This window comes from Oncorhynchus masou, chromosome 15 (assembly GCF_036934945.1).
Source record: "Oncorhynchus masou masou isolate Uvic2021 chromosome 15, UVic_Omas_1.1, whole genome shotgun sequence".
Lineage (NCBI taxonomy): Eukaryota > Metazoa > Chordata > Actinopteri > Salmoniformes > Salmonidae > Oncorhynchus > Oncorhynchus masou.
In genome coordinates, this window is record NC_088226.1 from 16,601,118 (window position 1) to 16,626,585 (window position 25,468).

A 25,468-nucleotide genomic window follows, 5' to 3' on the forward strand; every position below is an offset into this window, starting at 1 on the left:
GCTGGTGCAAGGTGACCAAGGTCAGTCCTGATTGATTACAGACATTCCTTAATTGTCTAGAGTTCCGTCCTGAGCATTCCTGGGTGAGCTCAGGACGGAACACCCCCCGCTCCCCTCCGTCTAGACCTGGGCTCTTCCTGACAGCGGCCGCACCCCCCAGGACCCCTTAGTGGTTTATGGGACATTGTTGTGGTGCTGGGTGCCATGTGGGGGCTGCCTGACCCTATGGGCCAGCCGTGCTCAACTCTCACCTACTAGCATTAAAACACATGGATACACACCCACACTCATTGTCCGCCAGTCTCCCAGGACAGAAACAGACACATTCCTATTCTTGCCTGCAGGGGAAGTCACTAATGAAGTAACCAGCAGCCCATTAAGTGGTGATGTCACTCTGAGGCCTGGCTCTTGTAGCATGGATGTCGTTTGACCTTTGTTCCAGTTCCATAAAGTTATGAACGTTTTCCCTGGGAATACTTGGTGGAAGGAGGAACTGGTTAAGTACTGATGGTGTGTTGACCGTTGGAGTGACATAAGTGATTGTTTTGGGGATATGACCTGAGTCTCACATGGTTTTATTCTCTCTCTGTTCCACAGGCAAAGGGTTGGAGAGATGGGCTCTCCTCGGCCGGTGACAACCCTCGGCCTGCGATGGGGGCGGGAGGAGAGGGGGTCGGCGTTGGCTGGCAGGGTCCCCGGACGCTACTACTCCAGAAGAACTCGCAGGGCTTCGGCTTCACGCTGCGCCACTTCATCGTCTACCCACCAGAGTCTGCCCTGCACACCAGCCTCAAGGTGCCACCACTGAACAAGACACCAGACAGTGACAACTGGGGCTTTTAAAGAATAATCCACTCAAATCTACAGAGTCCTATGATTTACATTGTTAAATAACGCTAATATGTGAGAGCAACAGATGTTGTGGAGAAAAATTGCATTTCGGCATTTAGAATAAATTAGGAAGCAAAAAACATACTTGTAGAAATCTGCAGAGCTCAAGTCGACTACAAACCCCATAATGCAATGCTCTCTCTAGAAAGGCTGTCTGGCTAGCTAATTGCTACACACAGTAGTACCAAAGTCAATATCAGCATGTGAAGTAGTTACAGTAGCTAGTTGTAAAATCCCTGAAACAAATTGCACTATCAATTTTGGCATTTTATTAGGATCCCCATTATCCTTTGCGAAAGCAGCAGCTACTCTTCCTGGGGTCCACACAAAACATGAAACATGACATAATACAGAACATTAATGGACAAGACCAGCTCAAGGACAGAACTACATTAATTTCAAAAAGGCGCACGTAGCCTACATATCAAAAGGTTGCAAGTTCAAACCCCCGAGCTGACAAGGTACAAATCTGTCGTTCTGCCCCTGAACAGGCAGTTAACCCACTGTTCCCAGGCCGTCATTGAAAATAAGAATTTGTTCTTAACTGACTTGCCTAGTTAATAAAGGTTAAAAAAAAATACATACACACAAATTATCTAGGTCAAATAGGAGAGAAGCGTTGTGCCGCGAGGTATCACCATGTTCGACATGGTAGCGATCGCATTTCTAGGGCAAAGCTGTGTAAGTCCGGTTGCTATAGCAACTCGAGGAAAAAACAGGTTTGTGTCATGGTCGTTGAAAGAAGAAAGGTTATTAATTTGAAGGTGCACTGTGAACTTTAAGGACATTTCAACAAAATCTAGACTTTGTTGTGACGATATAGACAGGTGGATGTGTTCTACAAGTATGCCCCTATTGGCTTATTGGGCGATATGGAGTGTTCAGGTAATTGTTTTAAGAGCGTCATGAAATGTGATAGTTTGTTATCCCTATTTCCAGGTACGAGAACCGTATCATGATGAAGTATCTCGTCACATTTCATTTCTAGGGCGGATTATCCCTTTAAGACTGCGCCAATCATATCGCTGGGGCATTAAGACGGGACCAATCAGATCACAGGACAGGAAGGTCGTAGATCAATCCGAACACAGGAGCAGTAAGGTCTAGAGAATCAGGACACAATGGGGGACAAGCCAAGCATAGCCAATTAAATGCAGGGATTGAACCAGCGTAGCCAATTAAAGTGTTGGGGTAGACTCATATGAGTTAATCAGATTAGGGACATAGACAGATGGATGTCATAAGAAGAGCCCTGTCATTAGAGTAGAAATGGATAAGCAAGCGAAGGCCAGAAGGGGAAGGGTGATACACAACCTCCATACTCCTGTAGGACTGATTTACGGAGAGAGAGAGAGAGAGAGAGAGAGAGAGAGAGAGAGAGAATTCCATTAAGTCTGTTTTACTGTCTATGGACAGACAATTGTACCACAGCCAGTGTACCTTTTGGCTCGCGAATACCTTTTTCCAAAAGGAGGACACTGCTGTAAGAAACAGTACAGGGACAACAACGGTGTTTTACTGAAAGACATGTCCTGTCTTACCTATACAGCCATTCAGCTTCATAGATAACAATCTCATCAGAAAAAGCATCATCCCGGTGGGTGTTTTGTTTTGTTCTCTGAGTTGTCGGGCAGACAGCGCTACAGATGTGAAATAGAGCGACGAAGAGGGGGGGGGGGGGTTACAGCCAAAACAAGGGCCCTATTATGATGAACCCCCTCCCCCTTCAACCCCCAGCACAGCAGCTGCAGTAAGGACAGGACACGGTCTGTGTGTCCCAAAAATGGCACCCTATTCCCTATATAGTATACTACAGCCCCATGGGCCCTGGTTAAAAGTAGTGCACTATAAAGTGAATAGGGTGCCATTTGGGACACAAAAGTGTCAATCGGCTCTGTTGTCCTGGCCTGCCTGGTACCACTTTCATATTACCCCCAGCCTGAACCCGGCAGTACCATGCCCGCTACCAGAACCACCACGGACAATGGGCCCACTGCTGCCTGTCCTGTCCCCAGGGTCACATGCTGCTGTGAGGAGCAGCGAGTGGCACAGAGAACGCAGCCCTCTGTCCCTACCCATCTGAAGGGGCCTTAGAGGTGACTGCCCATCATTATGGCCACATCAAAGACCTGTATGATGTGACTCCCTTCATCATGGACACATGCCTGATGATTGTCCTAACGGATTGATCAGTGCATGCATGACAGCTGTCCCTAACCCCACATCTATATCCACAGAGCGAGAGAGAGAATCAGAGAGAGATGTAGAGATGAGGATAGTGCATCTCCATCTCTCGGTCCTCAGCCCCACCACAGGCCCGCGTGTGTCCAGCCGGGTGGTCAGCTCAGCTGGGGAGCCCCCTGGCTCCAGGGTCTATTCTGGGGCGGCAGCCCTCCTTTCTCTGGCCATAAACCCCCACTATTGTCTGTGGAGGCAGGAATGAGCCCACTCAGCTCTGCCTAAAGCCAGGCAGGAGCCAGTCACCCCAAACTGTCCACTCAGCTCAGTGTGTGTGTGTGTGTGTGTGTGTGTGTGTGTGCGCACGTGTGTGCGCCTACATCAGTCTATCACCCTATCAAACAGCACCTATGACAGACACTGTGTGCTCAGTGCTGCCCTCATCTGTCTGATGCAGACAACTACACGTGTTTGGCTCTGTGTATGACATCACCACCTGCAGACAGTCAAACCTGTCTGAGTGTCTCTGCTGTGTGTGTGCTGAACATTAGGAGCTCGTAAACCAGAACAGGTGTGTTTGTTTTAGAGAACTGGCTGGGATACCACCGAAGTCACACGTCACATGCTAATCAGCTTGTTAAATAAGATGGTTCACGTGCCATGTAGCTTCACATGCTAATCACCTTCTGAGAATCCGGAGGCGAGCGAGTAAACTCCCATTGCATGTTAGCAAGAAGAATGGAAGACAAACATTGGAAAATAAAATTGATGACCTACGATTAAGATTATCCTACCAACGGGACATTAAAAACTGTAACATCTTATGTTTCACCGAGACGTGCTGAATGAAGAAACGGAAAATATCAATCTAGCAGGATTTTCCATGCACCGGCAGAACAGAGGCGCTACCTCTGGTAAGACGAGGGGTGGGAGTGTGTGTCTTTTTGTCAATAACAGCGGGTGTGTCTAATATTAAAGAAGTCTCAAGGTATTGCTCACCTGAGGTAGAGTACCTTATGATAAGCTGTAGACCACTCTATCTACCAAGAGAGTTCTCATCTGTATTATTCGTAGCCATCTATTTACCACCACAAAGCGAAGCTGGCACTAAGACAGCTCTCAACCCACTCTATAAGGCCATAAGCAAAGAAGAAAATGCTCACCCAGAAGCGGCGCTCCTAGTGGCTGGGGACTTTAATGCAGGTAAACTTAAATCCGCTTTACCAATTTTTCACCAGCATGTCACATGTGCAACCAGGGGAAAAAAAATCCTAGACCACCTTTACTCCACACACAGAGATGCATACAAAGCTCTCCCCCGCCCTCCATTTGGTAAATCTGACCATAATTCTATCCTCCTGAATCCTGCTAACAAGCAAAAACTGAAGCAGGAAGTACCAGTGACTCGCTCAATACGGAAGTGGTCAGACGACGCAGATGCTACACTACAGGACTATTTTGCTAGCACATACTGGAATATGTTCTGGGATTCATCCAATGGCATTGAGGAATACACCACCTGTCATCGGCTTACTCAATAAGTGCATCGATGACGTCGTCCCCACAGTGAACGTACGTACATATCCCAACCAAAAGCAATGGATTACAGGCAACATTCGCACTGAGCTAAAGGCTAGAGCTGCCGCTTTCAAGGAGCGGGAGACTAATGCGGACTTTACCATCAAACAAGCAAAGCTTCAATACAGGATTAAGATTGAATCCCACTACACCGGCTCTGACGCTCGTCACTTGTGGCAGGGCTTGAAAACTATTACGGACTACAAAGGGAAACCAAGACGCCAGCTGCCCAGTGACGTGAGCCTACCAGATGAGCTAAATTCCTTTTATGCTCACTTCGAGGCAAGCAACACTGAAGCATGCATGAGAGCACCAGCTGTTCTGGATGACTGTGTAATAACGCTCTCGGTAGCCAATGTGAGCAAAACCTTTAAACAGGTCAACATTCACAAGGCCGCTGGGCCATACGGATTACTAGGACGTGTACACAAAGCATGTGCAGACCAACTGGCAAGTGTCTTCACTGACATTTTCAAGCAGACCACCATAGTCTCCCTGACCGAGTCTGTAATACCGACATGTTTCAAGCAGACCACCATAGTCCCTGTGCCCAAGGAAGTGAAGGTAACCTGCTTAAATGATTACCGCCCCGTGGTACACACGTCGGTAGCCATGTAGTGCTTTGAAAGGCTGGTCATGGCTCACATCAACAGCATCCTCCCGGACACCCTAGACCCAATCCGATTTGCATACCGCCCCAACAGATCCACAGATGACGCAATCTCAATAACACTCCACACTGCCCTCTCTCACCTGGACAAAAGGAACACCAATGTGAGAATGCTGTTCATTGACTACAGCTCAGCGTTCAACACCATAGTGCCCACAAAGCTCATCACTAAGCTAAAGACCCTGGGCCTAAACACCTACCTCTGAAGTGGAGCAGGTCGAGTTTCAAGTTCCTTGGTGTCCACATCACCAACGAACTATCCTGGTCCAAACATACCAAGACAGTCATGAAGAGGGCACGACAAAACCTTTTCCTCCCGAAAAGATTTGGCATGGGTCCCCAGATCCTCAAAAGGATTTATACAGCTGCACCATCGAGAGAATCCTGACCGGTTGCATCACCGCCTGTTATGGCAATTGCTCGGCATCTGACCGTAAGGCACTACAGAGGTAGTGCCATCCAGGACCTAAGCTTCCTGCCATCCAGGACCTATATAATAGGTTGTGTCAGAGGAAAGCCCATAAAATTGTCAGAGACTCCAGTCACCCAAGTTATAGACTGTTTTCTCTGCTACCGCACCAGACAATTTACATTGACACCCCCCCTCCCTTTTGTACACTGCTGCTACTCGCTGTTTGTTTGTTACCTATGCATAGCCACTTAGCCCACACCTACATGTACAGATTACCTCAACTAACCTGTACCCCTGCACACTGACTCGGTACCGGTGTCCCCTGTATATAGCCTCGTTATTCTTATTGTGTTACTTTTTATTGCTACTTTCTATCTTAGTCTACTTGGTAAATATTTTCTCCTTCTTGAACTGCACTGTTGGTTGAGGGCTTGTAAGTAAGCATTTCACGGTAAAGTCTACACTTGTTGTATTCGGCGCATGTGACAAATAAAGTTTGATTTGATATGTTTTGCACAGAGACAGACACTGCACGAACAAGAGCTTAGGGGACACTTTGAGCGTTTGGCAGCTTCCATTCACACAAACAACCACACGTGCACACCAGGGGAGGCTGGTGGGAGGAGCTAAAGGAGGACTGGCTCATTGTAATGGCTGGGATGGTATAAATGGAGCGGTATCAAATGCATCATACATACGGACACCACATGTTCGACTCGCATTTATTCCATTTCAGCCATTACAATGAGCTCATGTTTCCTCACCCAACACCACCCTTCCTTAACACCTGTGTCATTCTGGTTTCCTGGAAAGAGGTGGATGTTCTGTGAACTGGTGTTTAGGCTGCCATGGAGCGTTGTTCCCTGGGTGACATTGTCTGTATGGGCCTGGATATCAGTGTTGATGTTGTTTTTTTCATTGTCTTCACAGGACGAGGAGAATGGGAATGGAAAGGGTAAGTTGTCTCCCTCAGTCAACACCATCGCCACTAGACTCTGGTGTCTCGGTGATGTCACCGCCACTCCTAGCCAGGGTCCCCCTCTAGCTACACTGCTTCCCCTGCAGGAGAGAGTCCCACTGCTGCCGATGACCTTGTGGCACCAAAACACTGTTCCTAGAACAGTTTGATTCTTTAGCTTGTAATGCCCACTGTTAAGAAATGGGGGAGTGAACCTGAACTTGGACCTGTGCATAGAGTTGTCCTTTTATTGAGTCTCAATTGGATTATTGGCGGTATTTATGCTCATGTCATGATATTGACGCTTATAGTATAATTCCACTAGGCTCACACTGGTTCACTGTTGTTTGCACATCATTTCAAAGACATTACGTTGAACCAACATTGAATAGGCGTTGAATTGTCTGTGCCCAGTGGGCAATGATATATTTAATAGTTATCATCAGGTCCTATTTAATCAATTGAAGAATGAAGTGACAGTAACATACTGCATTGTGCCATGTAGGGAGAAGTAGGTTGGAGCCAATGGACACCATATTTGTCAAGAATGTGAAAGAGCGAGGTCCCGCTCACCAGGCTGGCTTGTGTACAGGTAAGGAAAATGTCTGTTTTGAAAGCGAACGAGAAAGAGAGGGACGGGAGATAGTGTGTGTGCAGGAACAGCCTGATTTGCAATGGAAATAACCTTAGGAGCATCCGACATGATCACACATGGATGATAGGATGATAGGAAGGAGTCAGGTGCTCCCAATGATTCAACAAGGATACCCACCAGACCAGCAAAAACACACACACACACACACACATTAAAGTTGCATTATTGTCTTAGGAAATTAGTAATGATACTGATGAGAACAGACTGACACAGGCTGACAAATACCCAGCAGTGTAAGTTGGAGCTAATTAGAGGCGTTTTCCTGTTGTGTCTTGCAAGCTAAGCTGGGCAGCATTCCTCTCCCTGCAGCCCAGCCAAGCTAAACCATTACTCCTATATAAATATACACACACACACACCACCAAAACACATCCACACACTAACACATAACAAATGACTCATCCCTTCTCCTGCCAAACACAAACAGATCCAGGCTTTTTGCCTCAGGCTTATGCTCCGGTATATCAACACACAACAAACCCCGAGGCGACACTGTGTCCTTCCTGACTTCACAGCAACTACTGCAAGCACATAGTTCTATATTTCCATACACAAATCCTCAGTCCCTATCTTAACCCACCCCCCCCCACACATCCCTCAGCAGGAAGTCTGGGTCTGGGGTCTCCCTGACCTTCCCACCAGGATATTCCTCTGCAGGAGTCCTGTGTCTGGGGGGGGTGTGACTGGGGTCAGTGAGGGGTGGGGGTGGAGGGGTTGCTCTTCTTCTTCTTTTTTTTATTGAGAGTGTATCACTGAATATCTGTGCTGTGTTTGGTCATACTGGGATTTAAATATGTATGTTCGTATGTGTGTTGCAGGGGATCGGCTGGTGAAGGTGAATGGAGAGAGTGTTCTGGGGAAAACCTACTCCCAGGTGATCGCCCTCATACAGAACAGGTAAGAGCCACTGTACTGCGTGTGCGTATGTGTGTACCCACAGTATGTACAGCGCATTCGTAAAGTATTCAGACCCCTTTACTTTTTTACGGCCTTATTCTAAAATGGATGAAATAGTTTTTTTCCCCACCTCATCAATCTACACACAGTACCCCATAACGACAAAGTAAAAACAGGTTTTAAAATTTTTTGTTAAATCCACTTCAATCAGTGTAGATGAAGGGGAGGAGACCGGTTAAAGAAGGATTTTTAAGGGATTGTGTATGTGTGCTATTCAGAGGGTGAATTAAAAATAAACTGAAATGTCACATTTACATAAGTATTCAGACTCAGTATTTTGTTGAAGCACCTTTGGCAGCGATTACAGTGTTGAGTATTCTTGGGTATAACGCTACAAGCTTGGCACACCTGTATTTGGGGAGTTTCTCCCATTATTTTCTGCAGATCCTCTCAAGCTCTGTCAGGTTGGATCGGGGGGGGCGTCACTGCACAGCTATTTTCAGGTCTCTCCAGAGATGTTCGATCGGGTTCAAGTCCGGGCTCTGGCTGGGTCACTCAAGGACATTCAGAGACTTGTCCCGAAGCCACTCCTGTGTTGTCTTGGCTGTGTGCTTAGGGTTGTGGTCCTGTTGGAAGGTGAACCTTCGCCGCAGTCTGAGGTCCTGAGCTCTCTGGAGCAGGTTTTCATCAAGGATCTCTCTGTACCGTAATTGCTGGACTATTAAGCATACCTGAATATAAACCGCACCCACTGAATTATTAAAAAATATGTATTTTGTACATAAATAAGCCGCACATGTCTATAAGCCGCAGGTGCCTACCGGTACATTGAAACAAATGAACTTTACACAGCCTTTAAATGAAACACGGCTTGTAACAAAAATAAATAGGCTTTAACCTCTAACGTCGAGCAATCCCGTATCCGGGAGCGTAATCATAGCCTCAAGCTCATTAGCATAACGCAACGTTAACTATTCATGAAAATCGCAAATGAAATTAAATAAATATATTGGCTCACAAGCTTAGCCTTTTGTTAACAATACTGTCATCTCAGATTTTCAAAATATGCTTTTCAACCATAGCTACACAAGCATTTGTGTAAGAGTATTGATAGCTAGCATAGCATTAAGCCTAGCATTCAGCAGGCAACATTTTCACAAAAACAAGAAAAGCATTCAAATAAAATCATTTACCTTTGAAGAACTTCGGATGTTTTTAATGAGGAGACTCTCAGTTAGATAGCAAATGTTCAGTTTTTCCCAAAAGATTATTTGTGTAGGAGAAATCGCTCCGTTTTGTTCATCACGTTTGGCTAAGAAAAAAATATGAAAAATTCAGTCATTACAACGCCAAACTTTTTTCCAAATTAACTCCATAATATCGACAGAAACATGGCAAACGTTGTTTAGAATCAATCCTCAAGGTGTTTTTCACATATCTATTCGATGATAAATCATTCGTGGCAGTTGCCTTTCTCCTCTGAACCAAATGGAAAAGTGGACGCAGCTGGAGATTGCGCAATAATTTCGACGGAGGACACCAAGCAGACACCTGGTAAATGTAGTCTCTTATGGTCAATCTTCCAATGATATGCCTACAAATACGTCACAATGCTGCAGACACCTTGGGGAAACGACAGAAAGTGTAGGCTCATTCCTGGCGCATTCACAGCCATATAATGAGACATTGGAACACAGCGCATTCAAAATCTGGGGCATTTCCTGTATGAAATTTCATCTTGGTTTCGCCTGTAGCATTAGTTCTGTGGCACTCACAGACAATATCTTTGCAGTTTTGGAAACGTCAGAGTGTTTTCTTTCCAAAGCTGTCAATTATATGCATAGTCGAGCATCTTTTCGTGACAAAATATCTTGTTTAAAACAGGAATGTTTTTTTATCCAAAAATTAAAAGAGCGCCCCCTATATCGAAGAAGTTAACAAAACACGGCTTGTAACAAAAATAAATAGGCTTTAACGAAACACGGCTTGTAACAAAAATTAAAACCGTAGCCTACCAAGAATGTCATTGGTCACTATCTTCCTCCTCCTGTGCACTAAAACCACTGAAGTCATCTCCTTCGGTGTCGGCGTTGAATAGCCTCAGAATTGCTTCATCCGATGTTGAATCGTTTTCATTGTCGCTCTCGTCACTTCCATCCGGAGGCAAATTCCCCGCTGAGCTCATGCTGCCCCTTCAACACGCAGCAGGTCCAGCCTTTCGAAACCCGTTGATAGTGGATTTTTTGACAATGCTCCACGCTGTCAGGACCCACTGGCAGACTTGACCATAAGATGCTATTCGCCTGCGGCCCATTTTAGTGAAGGATTTCTCCCCACTTGTCATCCAAGCCTCCCACTGAACAAGGAGCGCCACCTTAAATGCACGATTTACACTGATGTCGAGTGGCTGCAAATACTTTGGGCCATCTGCTTTTCTTCCCTCTGAAAGCTTTTGTTGTCTTTTTGCACTGAGTCAGTTCCTCACGCTGCTGTTTCCAACGTCTTATCATTGACTCATTAAGGCCAAGCTCCCATGCACAGCTCTATTTCCTTTTCCAACACCCAAATCGATCGCCTTCAACTTGAAAGCTGCCAAAATTACTACCGTAATCAGAATGATGGGAAGTTTGACCGCGCTCGATTTACGTCACATTATGTGACTGTGCTCAGTTTTTTGGCGGCATGAATCTTGTGAAAGCGGGAAAAATCCATAAATTAGCCGCGTCATTGTATAAACCACGAGGTTCAAAGTGTGGGAATAAAGTAGCGGCTTATAGTCTGGAAATTACTGTACTTTCCTCTGTTCATCTTTCCCTCGATCCTGACTAGTCTCCCAGTCCCTGCAGCTGAAAAACACCCCCACAGCTTGATGCTACCACCACCATGCTTCACCGTGGGGATGGTGCCAGGTTTCCTCCAGACGTGATGCTTGGCATTCAGACCAAAGAGTTTTTCATCTTGGTTCATCAGACCAGAGAATCTTGTTTCTCATGGTCTGACAGTCCTTTAGGTGCCTTTTGGCAAACTCCAAGTGGACTGCCATGAGCCTTTTATTGAGGAGTGTCTTCCGTCTGGCCACTCTACCCTATATGCCTGATTGGTGGAGTGCTACAGAGATGGTTGTCCTTCTGGATGGTTCTCCCATCTCCACAGAGGAACTCTGGAGTTCTGTCAGACCAAGACCCTTCTGACCTTGCAAGGCCCTTTTTCCCGGATTGCTCAGTTTGGCTGGACGGCCAGCTCTAAGAAGAGTCTTGGTGGTGGCCACTGTTCTTGAAGAACTTCAATACGGCAGACATTTTTTGGTACCCTTCACCAGGTCTGTGCCTCGACACAATCCTGTCTCGGAGCTCTACGGACAATTCCTTCCACCTCCTGGCTTGGTATTTGCTCTGACATGCACTGTCGACTGTAGGACCTTTATATTGACAGGTGTGTCCCTTTCCAAATCATGTCCAATCAACAGAATTCACCACAGGTGGACTCCAATCAAGTTATAGAAACAGGATGCACCTGAGCTCAATGGAAACAGGATGTACCAGAGTTCAATGGAAACAGGATGCACCTGAGCTCAATGGAAACAGGATGCACCTGAGCTCAATGGAAACAGGATGCACCTGAGCTCAATGGAAACAGGATGCACCTGAGCTCAATGGAAACAGGATGCACCTGAGCTCAATGGAAACAGGATGCACCTGAGCTCAATGGAAACAGGATGCACCTGAGCTCAATGGAAACAGGATGCACCAGAGCTCAATGGAAACAGGATGCACCAGAGCTCAATGGAAACAGGATGCACCTGAGCTCAATTTCAAGTCTCATAGCAAACAGTCTGAATACTTATGTAAATCAGGGATTTCTGTAGGAAAAAAATATATACATTTGCAAAAACTTCGAAAAACCTGATTTTGCTTTGTCTTTATGGGGTATTGTGTGTAGATTGACGAGGGAAATTATTTATTTAATTGTTTTTAGAATAAGGCTGTAACCTAACATAATGTGGAAAAAGTCAAGGGGTCTGAATGCTTTCCAAATGCACTGTATGTGTCGTTTATGTACGAGACATGTCTTGTGTCGTTTACTTTGCATTTTTCATGTATGTATAGCATGATTCTGGAATGTGGAACATGTTCAGTTGTGTAAGTCGTCCTTGACTTGTGTGAGCACTTCCTCCTGAAGAGAATAGCCTGGAGCATTGAGTGTCCAGAACACATCCACTGAGAGCAGTAGAGTCACCAGGGTCATCGTCAACAGGGTCTCCTGTGACATGGTTGCTGATCAACCCCTCTCACAGCAAAACAAAACCCTTCGTCACAACAGGGGGAAAGTCTTCTCTTACTGTAACATGATAGAGTTTGGAATAAATGTGGAATTATATTGTTTTTCCTACCCTTCCATCTGTGTTCCTTTTTCCCTTCTCCCCTTCCTCCCTCCTTCTCTCCCCTCTCTTCGGTTCCCCCTCTCTTTGCCCTCTCTTCCTTGTTCCTCTCTCCTTTCTTCTCGTTCCCTCCACAGTGAGAGTGTGTTGGAGGTCTCTATAATGCCAAAAGGTGAAGACGTGCTGCAGCTGGTAAGTAAGAGTATGATATTTCAACCACACTACACCCTAATAGAAATACTCAGAAATTAATACCTGACAAATTCATTGATAAGTTCGTTGATTTAAGAATACTAATACTACAGAGAGAGAACATCTTGGATATCGTCATGCTTGTCATTCCATTGCTTTGAGTTGACATTCTCAGCTCTCAGGAACTAGCTAGGCTGTGACACAGATGCTTTCTAGTCTGTCCTTAGATTACAACACACATTCATTCAAGCGATTATCCAAAGTTCTGTGGAAGCGGCACATGAAAAGCGGCTACCTACACACGCACACGCACACATTTTGCCTCGGCCCATAAATTGCTCCACCACTTACTCACATGACCAGACATGCAGAGCATGTCCCCGCCTCTCCTCTGGACCAGGAGGAGCAACCCAGGGGCACAACGCTAACACAACCTCCCAGACCTGGGCGCCCGACCTGGGCTTCTCTCTCACACACACAACCCCCTACCCACCAAGCACCATGTCTTTCCCCTTCCAAATACTGCCCTCCTTCAACCCCACTACCACTCCCCCACCCCTCCACGCCTCCACCCTTCTCTCCTCTCACTCCGCCCCTCAACACACCACGGGCATCGGTTGCATTCCAGTGGTGACATCACCAGCTCTAGCCATGCCCCCTTCCACCCTCCCACAGGGGAGAGAGAGAGAGAGTGTGTGAGAGAGAGTTTGGAAGGGCTTGTCTGAGGACAGCATACTGAACGAAGAAGAAAGTTCGACAGATGGCAAGGAAGAACAGCGAGAGAGACAAAAAAAGGAGTCTAAAGAAGAAGTCGAGACATAACCTCGAGAAAGAAGGAGAGAGAGGGAGAGCGCGGTGAATCGTAGCAACGGGAGTGTTGGTGTCTGTGGGAAGCAAACAGAGTTCCCCTCCTCTCCTCTTCCTCTGTGAGTGACTTGAAGCCAGTATTGAGCCTGAGAGACACTGCCAGACTGAGTGTGGGCCTGCCCTGCTCTCTGAGGTAAAGCCTGAACACTTCATCTTTAAGTGTTGCCTTTTGATATAAATTAATTTTGGGCAAAGTGGTTTCAAGTCTGTAGCTTTGTAGTTTCATAATCAGTGTTGCGGCTGTAGCTTGAGGGGCTAAACGCTGAGCGATACTTTAGACGTGTGGTGTTGTTGCGGGCGTATTGGATCAAGCTCGCCGTAACAGTGAGATTTTGTGCTTGTTTTGATAGATCCAGATTTGTTGTTGTTTTAAGTCAGTGTTTTGTTGTAGCGGTATATTTGGAACATTGCTCTGTGTCTGTGTGGCTGCAGACGGTTGTTGTGTTGTGGCTCTTGCTCAAGGCGCGTGCTAGTGCCTGCAGCTAACTAGTAGCTGTGTTTGTGTTGGAGGCTGAGTTGGGGCCCCTAACAGTCACCATGGCTGAGCAGACTGTGGTAGAAGGAGGAACACAGATAATTCTAGACGTCACTTGCTCTGTAACATCATAGTTAACAAGGAGCTTTGAATGCTGTGCCGGTCAAACCTGTGACTGTCAAAGCAATTGTATCGCTCCTTCCTTCCCCTCTGACCTCTGTTCGTCACCTGAACTCCTCCTGTTTGTGTCTCACCTCTCTCCCTCTCTGTCTCCCACTTACAGGCATACTCCCAGGATGCCTACCTGAGGGGCAACGAGCCTTACACAGGGGGAGCCCGGAACCTTCCGGTACCCCCGCCCCTCTGCTACGCTCCCCGCGCCAAGTCCCAGCCTCCCTCTGGGGCCCCGGCCCTCATGGGCCAGAACCAGCTGGACAACTGGAGCCGCTGGGCAGGCTCTGCCAGCCCTTTGTCCCCCCTGGACAACCGCTCCACCGTGGGCAGCCCGGCCAGCTGGCAGGAGGGGTGGGGCGGACACAGTAGCCCCCCCCACAGGGCGGAGGAGATCCAGTGTGGTGTGACCGGGCAGCAGCCTACTGGACAGACCAGGGGCCGCTCCTACTCCTCATCTTCCTCCTCAGGAGGGCCCCTCAGCAGCCCTCTGCGTGTCCACTATGTCAACCACAATACCACCGCCTCCTCTCAGCCCCGGAAGGGCAGCCAGGCCTGGGCCAGCCCTCTCCAGCCCAGCCCCAGCCGCAGCCATCACTGCCAACAAGCCCTGTCTGAGTGGTACTACAGCCAAGCTGCTGAGCAGCGCCAGGGCCGCAGTGGCAGCATGCACCAACGCCACCGCAGCTATTCTCAGGACAGGCTGTGTGAGACAGGCCCCGGGCGCCACCGACGGGCTCCGGGCGGTTGGCCCCACAGCGCCTCCCAGGACACCCTGATGCTTCTGCAACAGTCAGGCCCCGGCCCCCACGGGGACCCTTCTTGGACCTACAGAGACTGGGAGGGGGCCCGGGACCAGAGTCACCACTCCTCCTACGGCAGCAGAGCCCGGTCGGAGAACCTGCTGGTACAGTACGACCGCAATGGTCACTCGCTGGAGATGCTGGGGTCACCCCATATCGAGAGGCCCGCCTGGCTGCAGCAGGCCTCACAGCAAGCACCCAGAACTGAGGCCTATCAGAGGCAGGGGAACCATTACGGTGTTGCGCCGGCCCCCTCTTTGGGCCGTCTTGCACAGCCGCACCACAAAACCCAATCACAGTCCCACCCACATACCCAGCCCCAGGCCCAACAGCCAGCCCCCCAGAGCAGACGTCTGCCCACCGGACAGAGCCTGGACGACCAGCCAGTAGGTTACCGCAGCTACAGCCCCTCCTTCAACCGCAAGACAGGCCGTATCATGCAGCAACCCTCCTTCAGGGACCCCTCCTACCTTGGCCCCCACCTCAGCTGGGCCCCCACCCCCAAAACCAGCCCCCCTGAGGGTGTTGTCCCCTCAGTTCCATCCCCCCTGGCCTCCACCACCCCTGAGCCCCTTGACAAGGCCTACCGCCCCACCAACCATGAGAGAGGGGCAGTGGAAGGCCAGGTGGAGGTGGTAGCTCAGACCCAGGAGGTCAAACTGAGACAGAAACCCCCCACGGGGCGAAGGAGCGCCCACGCCATGCGCCACCCCCACTACACCCTGCCTGCAGATGGCACGGAACCCCCTGTGTTTCCCCCTGACCCCCACAATGCTGCCCCCGCCCCTCGCCCCTCAGGAGATGGTGCCCCGCACCGTACCAATGGCAACCTGGCCCCCCTGTCTGTAGAGGATGATGCAATGGCCTCCATTCCCTTTATAGGTAAGCACCTCCACCACCCCACACACCTCCTCCTCTTCCTCTCCCTACCCCTCCATTCCCTTTATAGGTAAGCACCTCCACCACCCCACACACCTCCTCCTCTTCCTCTCCCTACCCCTCCATTCCCTTTATAGGTAAGCACCTCCACCACCCCACACAACTCCTCCTCTTCCTCTCCCTACCCCTCCATTCCCTTTATAGGTAAGCACCTCCACCACCACACACACCTCCTCCACCTCTTCCTCTCCCTACCCCTCCATTCCCTTTATAGGTAAGCACCTCCACCACCCCACACACCTCCTCCTCTTCCTCTCCCTACCCCTCCATTCCCTTTATAGGTAAGCACCTCCACCACCCCACACACCTCCTCCTCTTCCTCTCCCTACCCCTCCATTCCCTTTATAGGTAAGCACCTCCACCACCCCCCCACTCCTCCTCCTCCTCTTCCTCTCCCTACCCCTCCATTCCCTTTATAGGTAAGCACCTCCACCACCCCACACTCCTCCTCCTCTTCCTCTCCCTACCCCTCCATTCCATTTATAGGTAAGCACCTCCACCACCCCACACTCCTCTTCCTCTTCCTCTCCCTACCCCTCCATTCCCTTTATAGGTAAGCACCTCCACCACCCCACACACCTCCTCCTCTTCCTCTCCCTACCCCTCCATTCCCTTTATAGGTAAGCACCTCCACCACCCCACACTCCTCTTCCTCTCCCTACCCCTCCATTCCCTTTATAGGTAAGCACCTCCACCACCCCACACTCCTCCTCCTCTTCCTCTCCCTACCCCTCCATTCCCTTTATAGGTAAGCACCTCCACCACCCACACTCCTCCTCCTCTTCCTCTCCCTACCCCTCCATTCCCTTTATAGGTAAGCACCTCCACCACCCCACACTCCTCCTCCTCTTCCTCTCCCTACCCCTCCATTCCCTTTATAGGTAAGCACCTCCACCACCCCACACTCCTCCTCCTCTTCCTCTCCCTACCCCTCCATTCCCTTTATAGGTAAGCACCTCCACCACCCCACACTCCTCTTCCTCTCCCTACCCCTCCATGTGACTTGCAGACCTCATCACTCCCACTTCTGTTTATGACACAAACATATTCCTCCTGATTGATCTTACTGGAACTTACTGGAAACGAACTGTTTGTAAAAACAAACAAGAAGCATTACCAGAAAGATTGACCAGAAAGATGGGAGGACATAGACTATGACTTGGCCAGTATTTAGAGAATAGAACCCTTCTCTCTGTGCCCTTCATTTCCTCTGTCGGTCTCTGCCTGTGTGGCCAGGCTCCGGGCTTCTCCTTACTCTGTCTCCAGTCTGTGTCTTTGTTTGTGTTGGGCAATACTGGCACTTCCCGCAGACATGCAGACGGTATTAGTAGTGTTTGATTGAATCATAATTTACGGGACTTCACTAACCCCCCCCCCCCTCCTCCTCCTCCTCCTCACCCAGTCTCTCAGATCGAGATGAGGTGGAAGCTGACCCTATGTCTCACTAGCGTGTGTCTGTGATCACAGAGTACGTCTGTCTGTCCACCTATCTGTCAGTCTGTCTGCTTTCACAACAGGGAGACTATCTTTCTCTCTCTACGTCACTGCCATGAATTCCCTTTTAGTTCCAGCCAAGTTTGGTAACAGGTAGCCTAGCGGTTAAGAGCGTTGGGCCAGTAACCAAAAGGTTGCTGGTTTGAGTCCCCCAGCCGACTAGGTAAAAAATCTGCCGATGTGCCCTTGAGCAAGGCACGTAACCCTAATTGCTCCGGATAAGTGCGTCTGCTAAATGACAAAAACATTGAATAATAGTATATATGAATTGGTTGAAAATCTAATAATAACCATAACTTTTGGCATTATGCCTGGATCTACTGAGGTGACCCTCTGGGCTTTGTAACTGTTTGAACGTTTGTGTATTTGCGTACTACGTGTGTGTTCTACTGTCATCACACATTTGTATGTGCGTATGTATGTATGTATGTACCGTGTGTGGGTATGTGTTTGTGAGAACAGAACAGGAGGTATCTGGTCGTGTCTCAGCTTGTTGCCTCTGCTCTACTGCTGAAAGAACACATGATGAACATATCAGAGCCTCACTAAATAGCCAACTACTCCAACATGTACAGTACTAATGAACAGACCATAAGCCTCTAGCCCTACGGTCAAACCACAGGCAAACCAACCAACCACAGCTAAGGCAGGACCAGGCCAGGGCCAGATGCAGTACCTATAGGAAGTCTACACCCCCTTGAATCTTTTTCACATTTTGTTGCGTTTACACAATGGGATTGAAATAGATTTAATTGTGTTGTTTTTTTTGTCATTGATCTACACAAAATACTATATTGTCAAAGTGAAAAGAACATTTAGCCAATTTTAACTAATTAATAAAAATGGAATAACTCAAATATACTTGTTGCATAAGTATTCAACCCCTTTGTTTAAGCAAGCCTAAATGAGTTCAGGAGTAAAATGTCTCTTAACAAATCACATAAACTACATGGACTCACTGTGTGAAATAATAGGGGTTGACATGATTGAGTGACCAACCCTTCCTCTGTCCCCCATACATACCACATATGTATGTATTATCCCTCAGTCAAGTATTGAATTTCAAGCACATATTGAACTACAAAGACCAGGGAACTTTTTGAAAGCCTCATAAAGATGGGCAGTGATTGGTGGATGTGTAACAATAACAAATCAGACATTGAATATATCTTTAAGCATGGTCAAGTTAATAATTATGCTCTGGGTGATGTATTAAACCACCCAGACACATCAAAGATACAGTCGTCCTTCTGAACTGAGCTACAGGACAGGAGTGAAACTGCTCAGGGATGTTACCATGAGGCCGATGGTGATTTTAAAACCGTTACAGAGTTCAATGGCATTGATGGGAGAAAACTGAAGATGGGTCAACAACATTGTAGTGACTCCACAATTACTGACCTAAATGACAGAGTGAAAAGAAGAATACAAACATACAGAATGAAAATATTGCAGTTTTGACTTAAATCTGCTTTAAAATCTATGGCAAGACTTGAAAATTGCTGTCTAACCATGATCCCCAACACCTTGGCAGATCTTGAAGATGTAAAAAAATTTAAAAAAGGATAATGGGCAAATGTCGCACAATCCAGGTGTGCAAAGCTCTTACAAGACAGCTGTAATCGCCTGCCAAATGTGCTTCTGACATGTATTGACTCGGGCATGAATACTTAACTAATCAAGTCATACTAGTGTTTTATTATTCATTCATCTTTGACTTTAGAGTATTTTGTGTCGATAGTTGACAAAAAATGACAATGAAATCCATTTTAATCCCACTTTGTAACACAATAGAATGTGACAAAATCCAAGGGGGCGTGTAGACTTTCTCTAGGCGAGGTAGGCTACTCCCTCAAATGGTCAGGACAACAACCTAGGTCAGCAAAGTGCAAAGCATATTCAAATGAGCTGTGTCAGAAACTTGTACCTACGTTTGAAATGGGGAGATCGATAGATGGCCTCAATGTGGGGCCAAGCTGTGACGGAACTTAGAGAGAGAGAGAGGGAGACCTATGAATGAAATGATTTAATAGGGAAGAGAACCAGAAAACGGAGAAACTTCTTGCTCCTTCTCTTCCCTCCTGCTCAGAGCAAAAATGTACCGAAACTAGGCAGTCAGGGCGGCAAGCTGAGGCACGTTTCAAGACCAAAGACTGAAACTTAAAACTTCTCTCTTGCTGGATCTGTGATCTGGTTGTTTGGGAGCATGATTTAATAGGCTGCTGTTCTGTTGACCGTAGATGAAGAGGCTGTGTAGTAGGCAGACACACAAAAGCACAGAGTCTGTGCTGTCCAGGACGGTGGTTGAATTCTCTTGCCCTCTAGTATTGGTAGTTTGACTTAGCGTTCTCTATATGGTGCTTTCACTCACTGTAGTCTCCTTTTGAAGAGTGTTGGTAGCTTGCGGTAACAAAACCAATGAAATGAATTACATATTGGAGCATTTTTACTGTAAATCCTAAGACTGGGTCTCATTAGGATGGCAGGTTATACTGTACCCCCAGAGCCTCCTTTTTTGGGGAACCCAGTATTGTAAATGATAGGACAGGAGGCCTGGTGGTAGTGGAACCCCCTGTGAGGCACAGTACAGTAGGGGTCCAGACTGTCTCTGTCACACTGCCAGCCTCAGGCATTGCACTCTGTGCCCACCGCCCTCAATGCTGCCTTTGTGTACCACTATACCCTCCCCGCAACAGACACACAGAGCCACTACCCTCCACACAACACACACACACACACACACACACACACACACACACACACACACACACACACACACACACTGAGCTGGCCAAAACATGGCCTATGCTCTCAAAGAAGAAATCTCTCTTTCACCCTCTGTCTGTGTCTCTGTGTGAGCGGGTGAGGTCATGGCGTCTCCTATAGAGAAGTGGTAGAAGGCTGTAGGAGTGTGCTGTGGTAGTATAGAGCCCTGCTCCATTCTAAGGCCAGTATTGTGGTGGCTCCCACCCAGGGCTCCTCTCTCGACTGGCTCTGCTGTTCTGGTTCTGTTAATGATGGCCTTTGTTAAACCCACAGGCAGCGAGAGCGGCTATTTCTGGGCTCGGCTGTAAACTGGCAGATTCCACATCCCAGATTGGGAATGTTTCCGCCTCTGCCCCTTCTCCTATTGCCTCTGTTGGGCTGGCCCTAGCACCGAGACGAGAAACGGACTGATACCGAGCGAAGAGGAGGGGTGAGGGAGATGTCAGAGGGGAGCAGGTGGAAGACAGTGAACGTGGAAGCAGATAGGAATAAAGGGGAGATAAATGATGTCTGTGGAGAAGTATGGTCAGAGAAGAAACATGGGGGAGAGAGGGACGAGTCTTGCTTGACAAGTTATGTTCTGAGCACCATGTATAACAATACAAGAAAGCACACCATTAAGTTTCAAAAGTTCATGTTAAGCCTATAGGGGCTGGTTTCGAGTTGAGAGCCAAGTCGGTTTTGTGCCATTGCTTCCATTTGAGACTGAAGATCTGCTGCCCTCTGCTGTTTAGTGAAGGTATTCAGACAGGCGCAGCAGCCAAGGTTATTAGTGAGGCCAGCATTAGGACCTGAAGCTACACGAGTTAAACATGGGCAAAACCTTACCCGTCCCTCTCTACATGCAAACACTAGTCTGGTCCATAATCCTTTGTGTCAGTCAGAAAGTGTGTTGTGGCTGGCTGGTTTCACATCCCCTTGTGTGTGTTTTAGACTGGTTGAGATGAACGTTGCATGGTTATCTTGGACAAGGTTGGGTAGGTTACTTCATATACTTCATATACTTCATATAATGTTTTCATACCCTACATTACTCATCTCATATATATATATACTGTACTCTATACCATCTACTGCATCTTGCCATTTTGATGTAATGTATCACTAGCCACTTTAAACAATGCCAGTTTATATAATGTTTTCATACCCTCCAATACTCATATCATATGTATATAATGTACTCTATATCATCTACTGCATCTTGCCTATGCTGTTCGGGAATCACTCATTCATATATTTTTATGTACATATTCGTATTCATTCCTTTACACTTGTGTGTATAAGGTAGTTGTGAAATTGTTAGGATATTATATTGCTGCACTCGCATTGACATCTGCTAACCATGTGTATGTGACAAATACATTTGATTCGATTTCTTTTCTAAATGACATGCGTTAGTTACTCGTTATCTGTCCACAATTGTAATCAGTAATGTAACTTCTGGATCACGCAAACTCTGTAACAATCTGATTACTTTCAGTTGCTTTTAGACTACTTAGATGCATTAGAAGAAGACAAAAATGAATATTACCAATTGAACGACATCTAGTGCAGGATAAACCAACTTTAGAGTTTACATAGCTGGCCATACATGGATGTTGCGTTTTGCTTTATGGTGTATGTAGGCCTCTTTTAACCCATTGCTTTGTACTTTAATACAGATAAGTTTCAAGTTTTGATGTCACGCGCACAACAGTGAAATGCCTTTCTTGCGAGCTATAAACCCAATAATGCAGTAATCAATAATTAGTGCAAAAGATAACAAGGTAGAACAAAAACACACAAGAAAAAAAAATCATGGGTAAGGTGAGTTGGCATCAGGATATATGATAAACAGTAGCAGCAGCGTAAATGAAGATTGTGTGTGTGTGTAAAGTCAGTATAAATGTGTGTGCATGGTATGTGTGTTGTGGAGTGTCAGTGTGTGTGATTGTGTAGAGTTCTATGAGTGTGCATAGAGAGTGCAAAAACATATATACAAGGGTCTATTTAGCAGTCTTTGAAAATTAGCTGTTCAGGAGCCTGTTAGTGTCAGACTTGATGCAACGGTACCTCTTGCCGTGCGGAAGCAGAGAGAACAGTCTGTGACATGGGTGGCTGGAGTCTTTAAAGATTTCCCGGGCCTTCCTTTCACACCGCCTGATATAGAGGTCCTGGATGGTAGGGAACTCAGGCCCAGGGATGTACAGGGCTGTCCGCACCACCCTCTTTAGCTCTATGCTGTTGGCATACCAAGCAATGACGCAGCCCGTCAAGAAGCTGTAGAACTTGAATTTCAGGGCCCCATGCCAACCTTTTTTCAGCCTCCTGAGGGGGATGTGTGTGGATAATTTTAAGTCCTTAGTGATTTGGATCCCGAGGAACTTTAACCTCTGATCCCGCTCCACTGCAGCCCCGTCGATGTGGATGGGGGCCTACTCAGACCCCCATTTCCTGTAGTCCACGATCAGCTCCTTGGTCTCAGTGACGTTGAGGGAGAGGTTGTTATCCCGGCACCACACTGTCAGGTTACTGACCTCCGCCCTGTAGGCTGTCTCGTCCTCACCGATGATCAGGCTTACCACCGTCGTGTCATCAGCAAACTGGATGATGTTGTTGGAGGGGTGCGTGGACTGGCCGTGGTGGGTGTACAGGGAGTACAGGAGGGGACTAAGCACACACCCCTGTAATACGATAAAGCTATATCGTGACATTTAAAAACTATATAAAAAGTCTGTCAGATTTCCAGTCATTCCAATTCATTCAATACCCCTTGATCTTCAAGAATTGGACTTGGAAATATAGATTAGCCAAACAGTTTTACCTGAGCATGACGCAAAAACAAAGGACTTATTAGACTACTCTGTTTACAATCATTTGAGGACAGAGAGAGAAGAAGAATTTGTAGCTGTGTTAAGTCTATCAAAAGTCTGCAAGTTTGAGCATGTGTCCGTTAGGCCCGTGGATTTGTTTTATTTTTATCAGGACGAATTAGATTGAGCCATAAAAGCCCCACTCGTGGTCTTCTTAAATGAAGCTTGTTTTTGACAGTATGTGGAGCACAATACCACGGGGGACTTTAGAAGGGAGGAAGTCTCTCAAACTGTTATTCCAAATGCTGGGATCTGCACCATGCAGCTGTTGCAAGGGCAATTGGCTGTCCACCAGTAGCAAAAACGATACGTGATAGGCAGCTTGAACCTCTTAAATTCAACCATTATTGGGTCAAAATACACAGTCCACTACAACGACGACAATGTGTCACATCAAAGCGTTATCTATGTAGATATCAGTTCGAAGTGATATCCGTGTCGCCCCGCAGGCTACACCACTGCTGTCGTCCTCGCCTCCAAGCCTTTATTCAAGTAGGATGTAGAATCTTTGGATGCTGACAGCAGTCGCACCATTGGAAGACATAGCTTGGACTGTAACCTACCGAGGCCTATTCCTGCTCTTTACCCGCGATCCATCAAGCGCATTTGGCGTGGTCATCATAGTGGTCTCTGACTTGTGGTCAGACTCGCTCAGGTGGAACAAACTTAAATCTGCTCCTTTTTTTAACGCTGATTTCAATGTCTTTGAGAACAGAAATGTGTCAAAGATTTTTTTTGGTAACATCCTTTCTGAATTTAAAAGTAATCCTATAAGTAATCATCTAGTTTTTCAAAGGACTCTGTAATCCGATTACAATATTTTTGCTGGTAATGTAACGGATTACAGTTAGTTTTTTGTTGTTGTAATCAGTTATATGTAACACGTTATATGTAATCCATTACTCCCCAACCCTGATCTTGGATATATTACTTATGGTTGTTTTGTGTATTTCTGCCATTCAACCTTGAAATGACAGCTAACTAAGACATTATCACTGCAAGCAAGACATAGTTTCCTTTTTTTTGTGTGTGTAGTGCACTCATACAAACCAGCACAAGGAATCACACACACCCTTACACATACTTCCCAACACCCTAGTTGATAAAGAACTGAAACCGAGCGTTATTACATGGTACCAAAGCCTCTTCCGTTTCTATTTGAAGAACTCTTCTCATGGAGGCAGCAGACACAGGTACACCCTTAGGGCGTTGGTTTAATCTCTCTTTATGCCGTTTTACTTTCCACTTTATTATTTTGTGTGTGTGTGTGTGTGTGTTTTACGCAATAGAGCTGTGGTATTGCTCGTTTACAGTTACGTTATTGAAGTTCTACATTGCAGTTCAGTCTTAGTCTTTAGGATGCTTCATAGAACACATGTTATAATCTGTGTGCATTGTATTTACGTGTTATAGGAGGAAAGTGAAGTAACCCTGTGGTGGTACCTCACCGCTCTCCCATCCTCCCTCTATCCTTCCCTCTCCTCCTCCCTCTATCCTTCCCTCTTCTCCTCCCTCTCGTCCTCTCACCCTTGATTCTGCCCTTTCCTTCCCCTCCTCCATCCTTCCCTCTCCTCCTCCCTCTATCCTTCCCTCTTCTCCTCCCTCTCGTCCTCTCACCCTTGATTCTGCCCTTTCCCTTCCCTCTCCTCCATCCTTCCCTCTCCTCCTCCCTCTATCCTTCCCTCTTCTCCTCCCTCTTGTCCTCTCACCCTTGATTCTGCCCTTTCCCTTCCCTCTCCTCCATCCTTCCCTCTATCCTTCCCTCTTCTCCTCCCTCTCGTCCTCTCACCCTTGATTCTGACCTCTACCCTTTCCCTTCCCTCTCCTCCATCCTTCCCTCTCCTCCTCCCTCTCATCCTCTCACCCTTGATTCTGCCCTCTGCCCTTTCCCTTCCCTCTCCTCCATCCTTCCCTCTCCTCCTCCCTCTATCCTTCCCTAACCCCCCCTCCCCTCCATACAGATGAGCCGACGAGCCCCAGCGCTGACCTCCGTGCCCGCCACGTGCCCGCCTCCTCTGTGGTGTCCAGCGGCATGAGCTCAGCTCCCGCCATCATCACCAGCCCCGCTTCCCCCACCTTCGCCTTCCCTCTAACCAGGCTCTTCTCACACGACTGCAGTGAGTGCCCCCCTTGTGCCGGACTACCCCGGACCGACCCCCCTGCATGCAGCCATACCAGAACCCAGCACACCTCTCTGCAGTGTCTGGTACCATGCTAGCAGACATGCCACCTCCACATCTATGGAGAGAATGGCTTACTGTACACAGGATGCTCCTTTGTTTCTCTGCATGA

General features: G+C 47.4%; 1 protein-coding gene across 9 annotated transcripts in view; it reads left to right on the forward strand.

The window, feature by feature from the left end:
• The window catches only part of LOC135555763 (rho GTPase-activating protein 23-like), a 117,465-nt gene that overhangs the window by 78,847 nt on the left and 13,150 nt on the right, over window positions 1-25,468 (forward strand). For 5 of the 9 annotated variants that reach the window (XM_064988480.1, XM_064988477.1, XM_064988479.1 and 2 more), the window contains exons 2-8: window positions 598-795; window positions 6,660-6,684; window positions 7,193-7,279; window positions 8,161-8,239; window positions 12,755-12,809; window positions 14,435-16,007; window positions 25,138-25,293. In XM_064988480.1, coding sequence (XP_064844552.1) covers window positions 598-795; window positions 6,660-6,684; window positions 7,193-7,279; window positions 8,161-8,239; window positions 12,755-12,809; window positions 14,435-16,007; window positions 25,138-25,293 — 2,173 coding nt within the window. Of the gene's footprint in view, window positions 1-419; window positions 511-597; window positions 796-6,659; window positions 6,685-7,192; window positions 7,280-8,160; window positions 8,240-12,754; window positions 12,810-12,950; window positions 13,810-14,434; window positions 16,008-25,137; window positions 25,294-25,468 lie in introns of those variants that run through there. The other 4 variants (XM_064988476.1, XM_064988478.1, XM_064988481.1 and 1 more) reach the window with 3 other exon arrangements.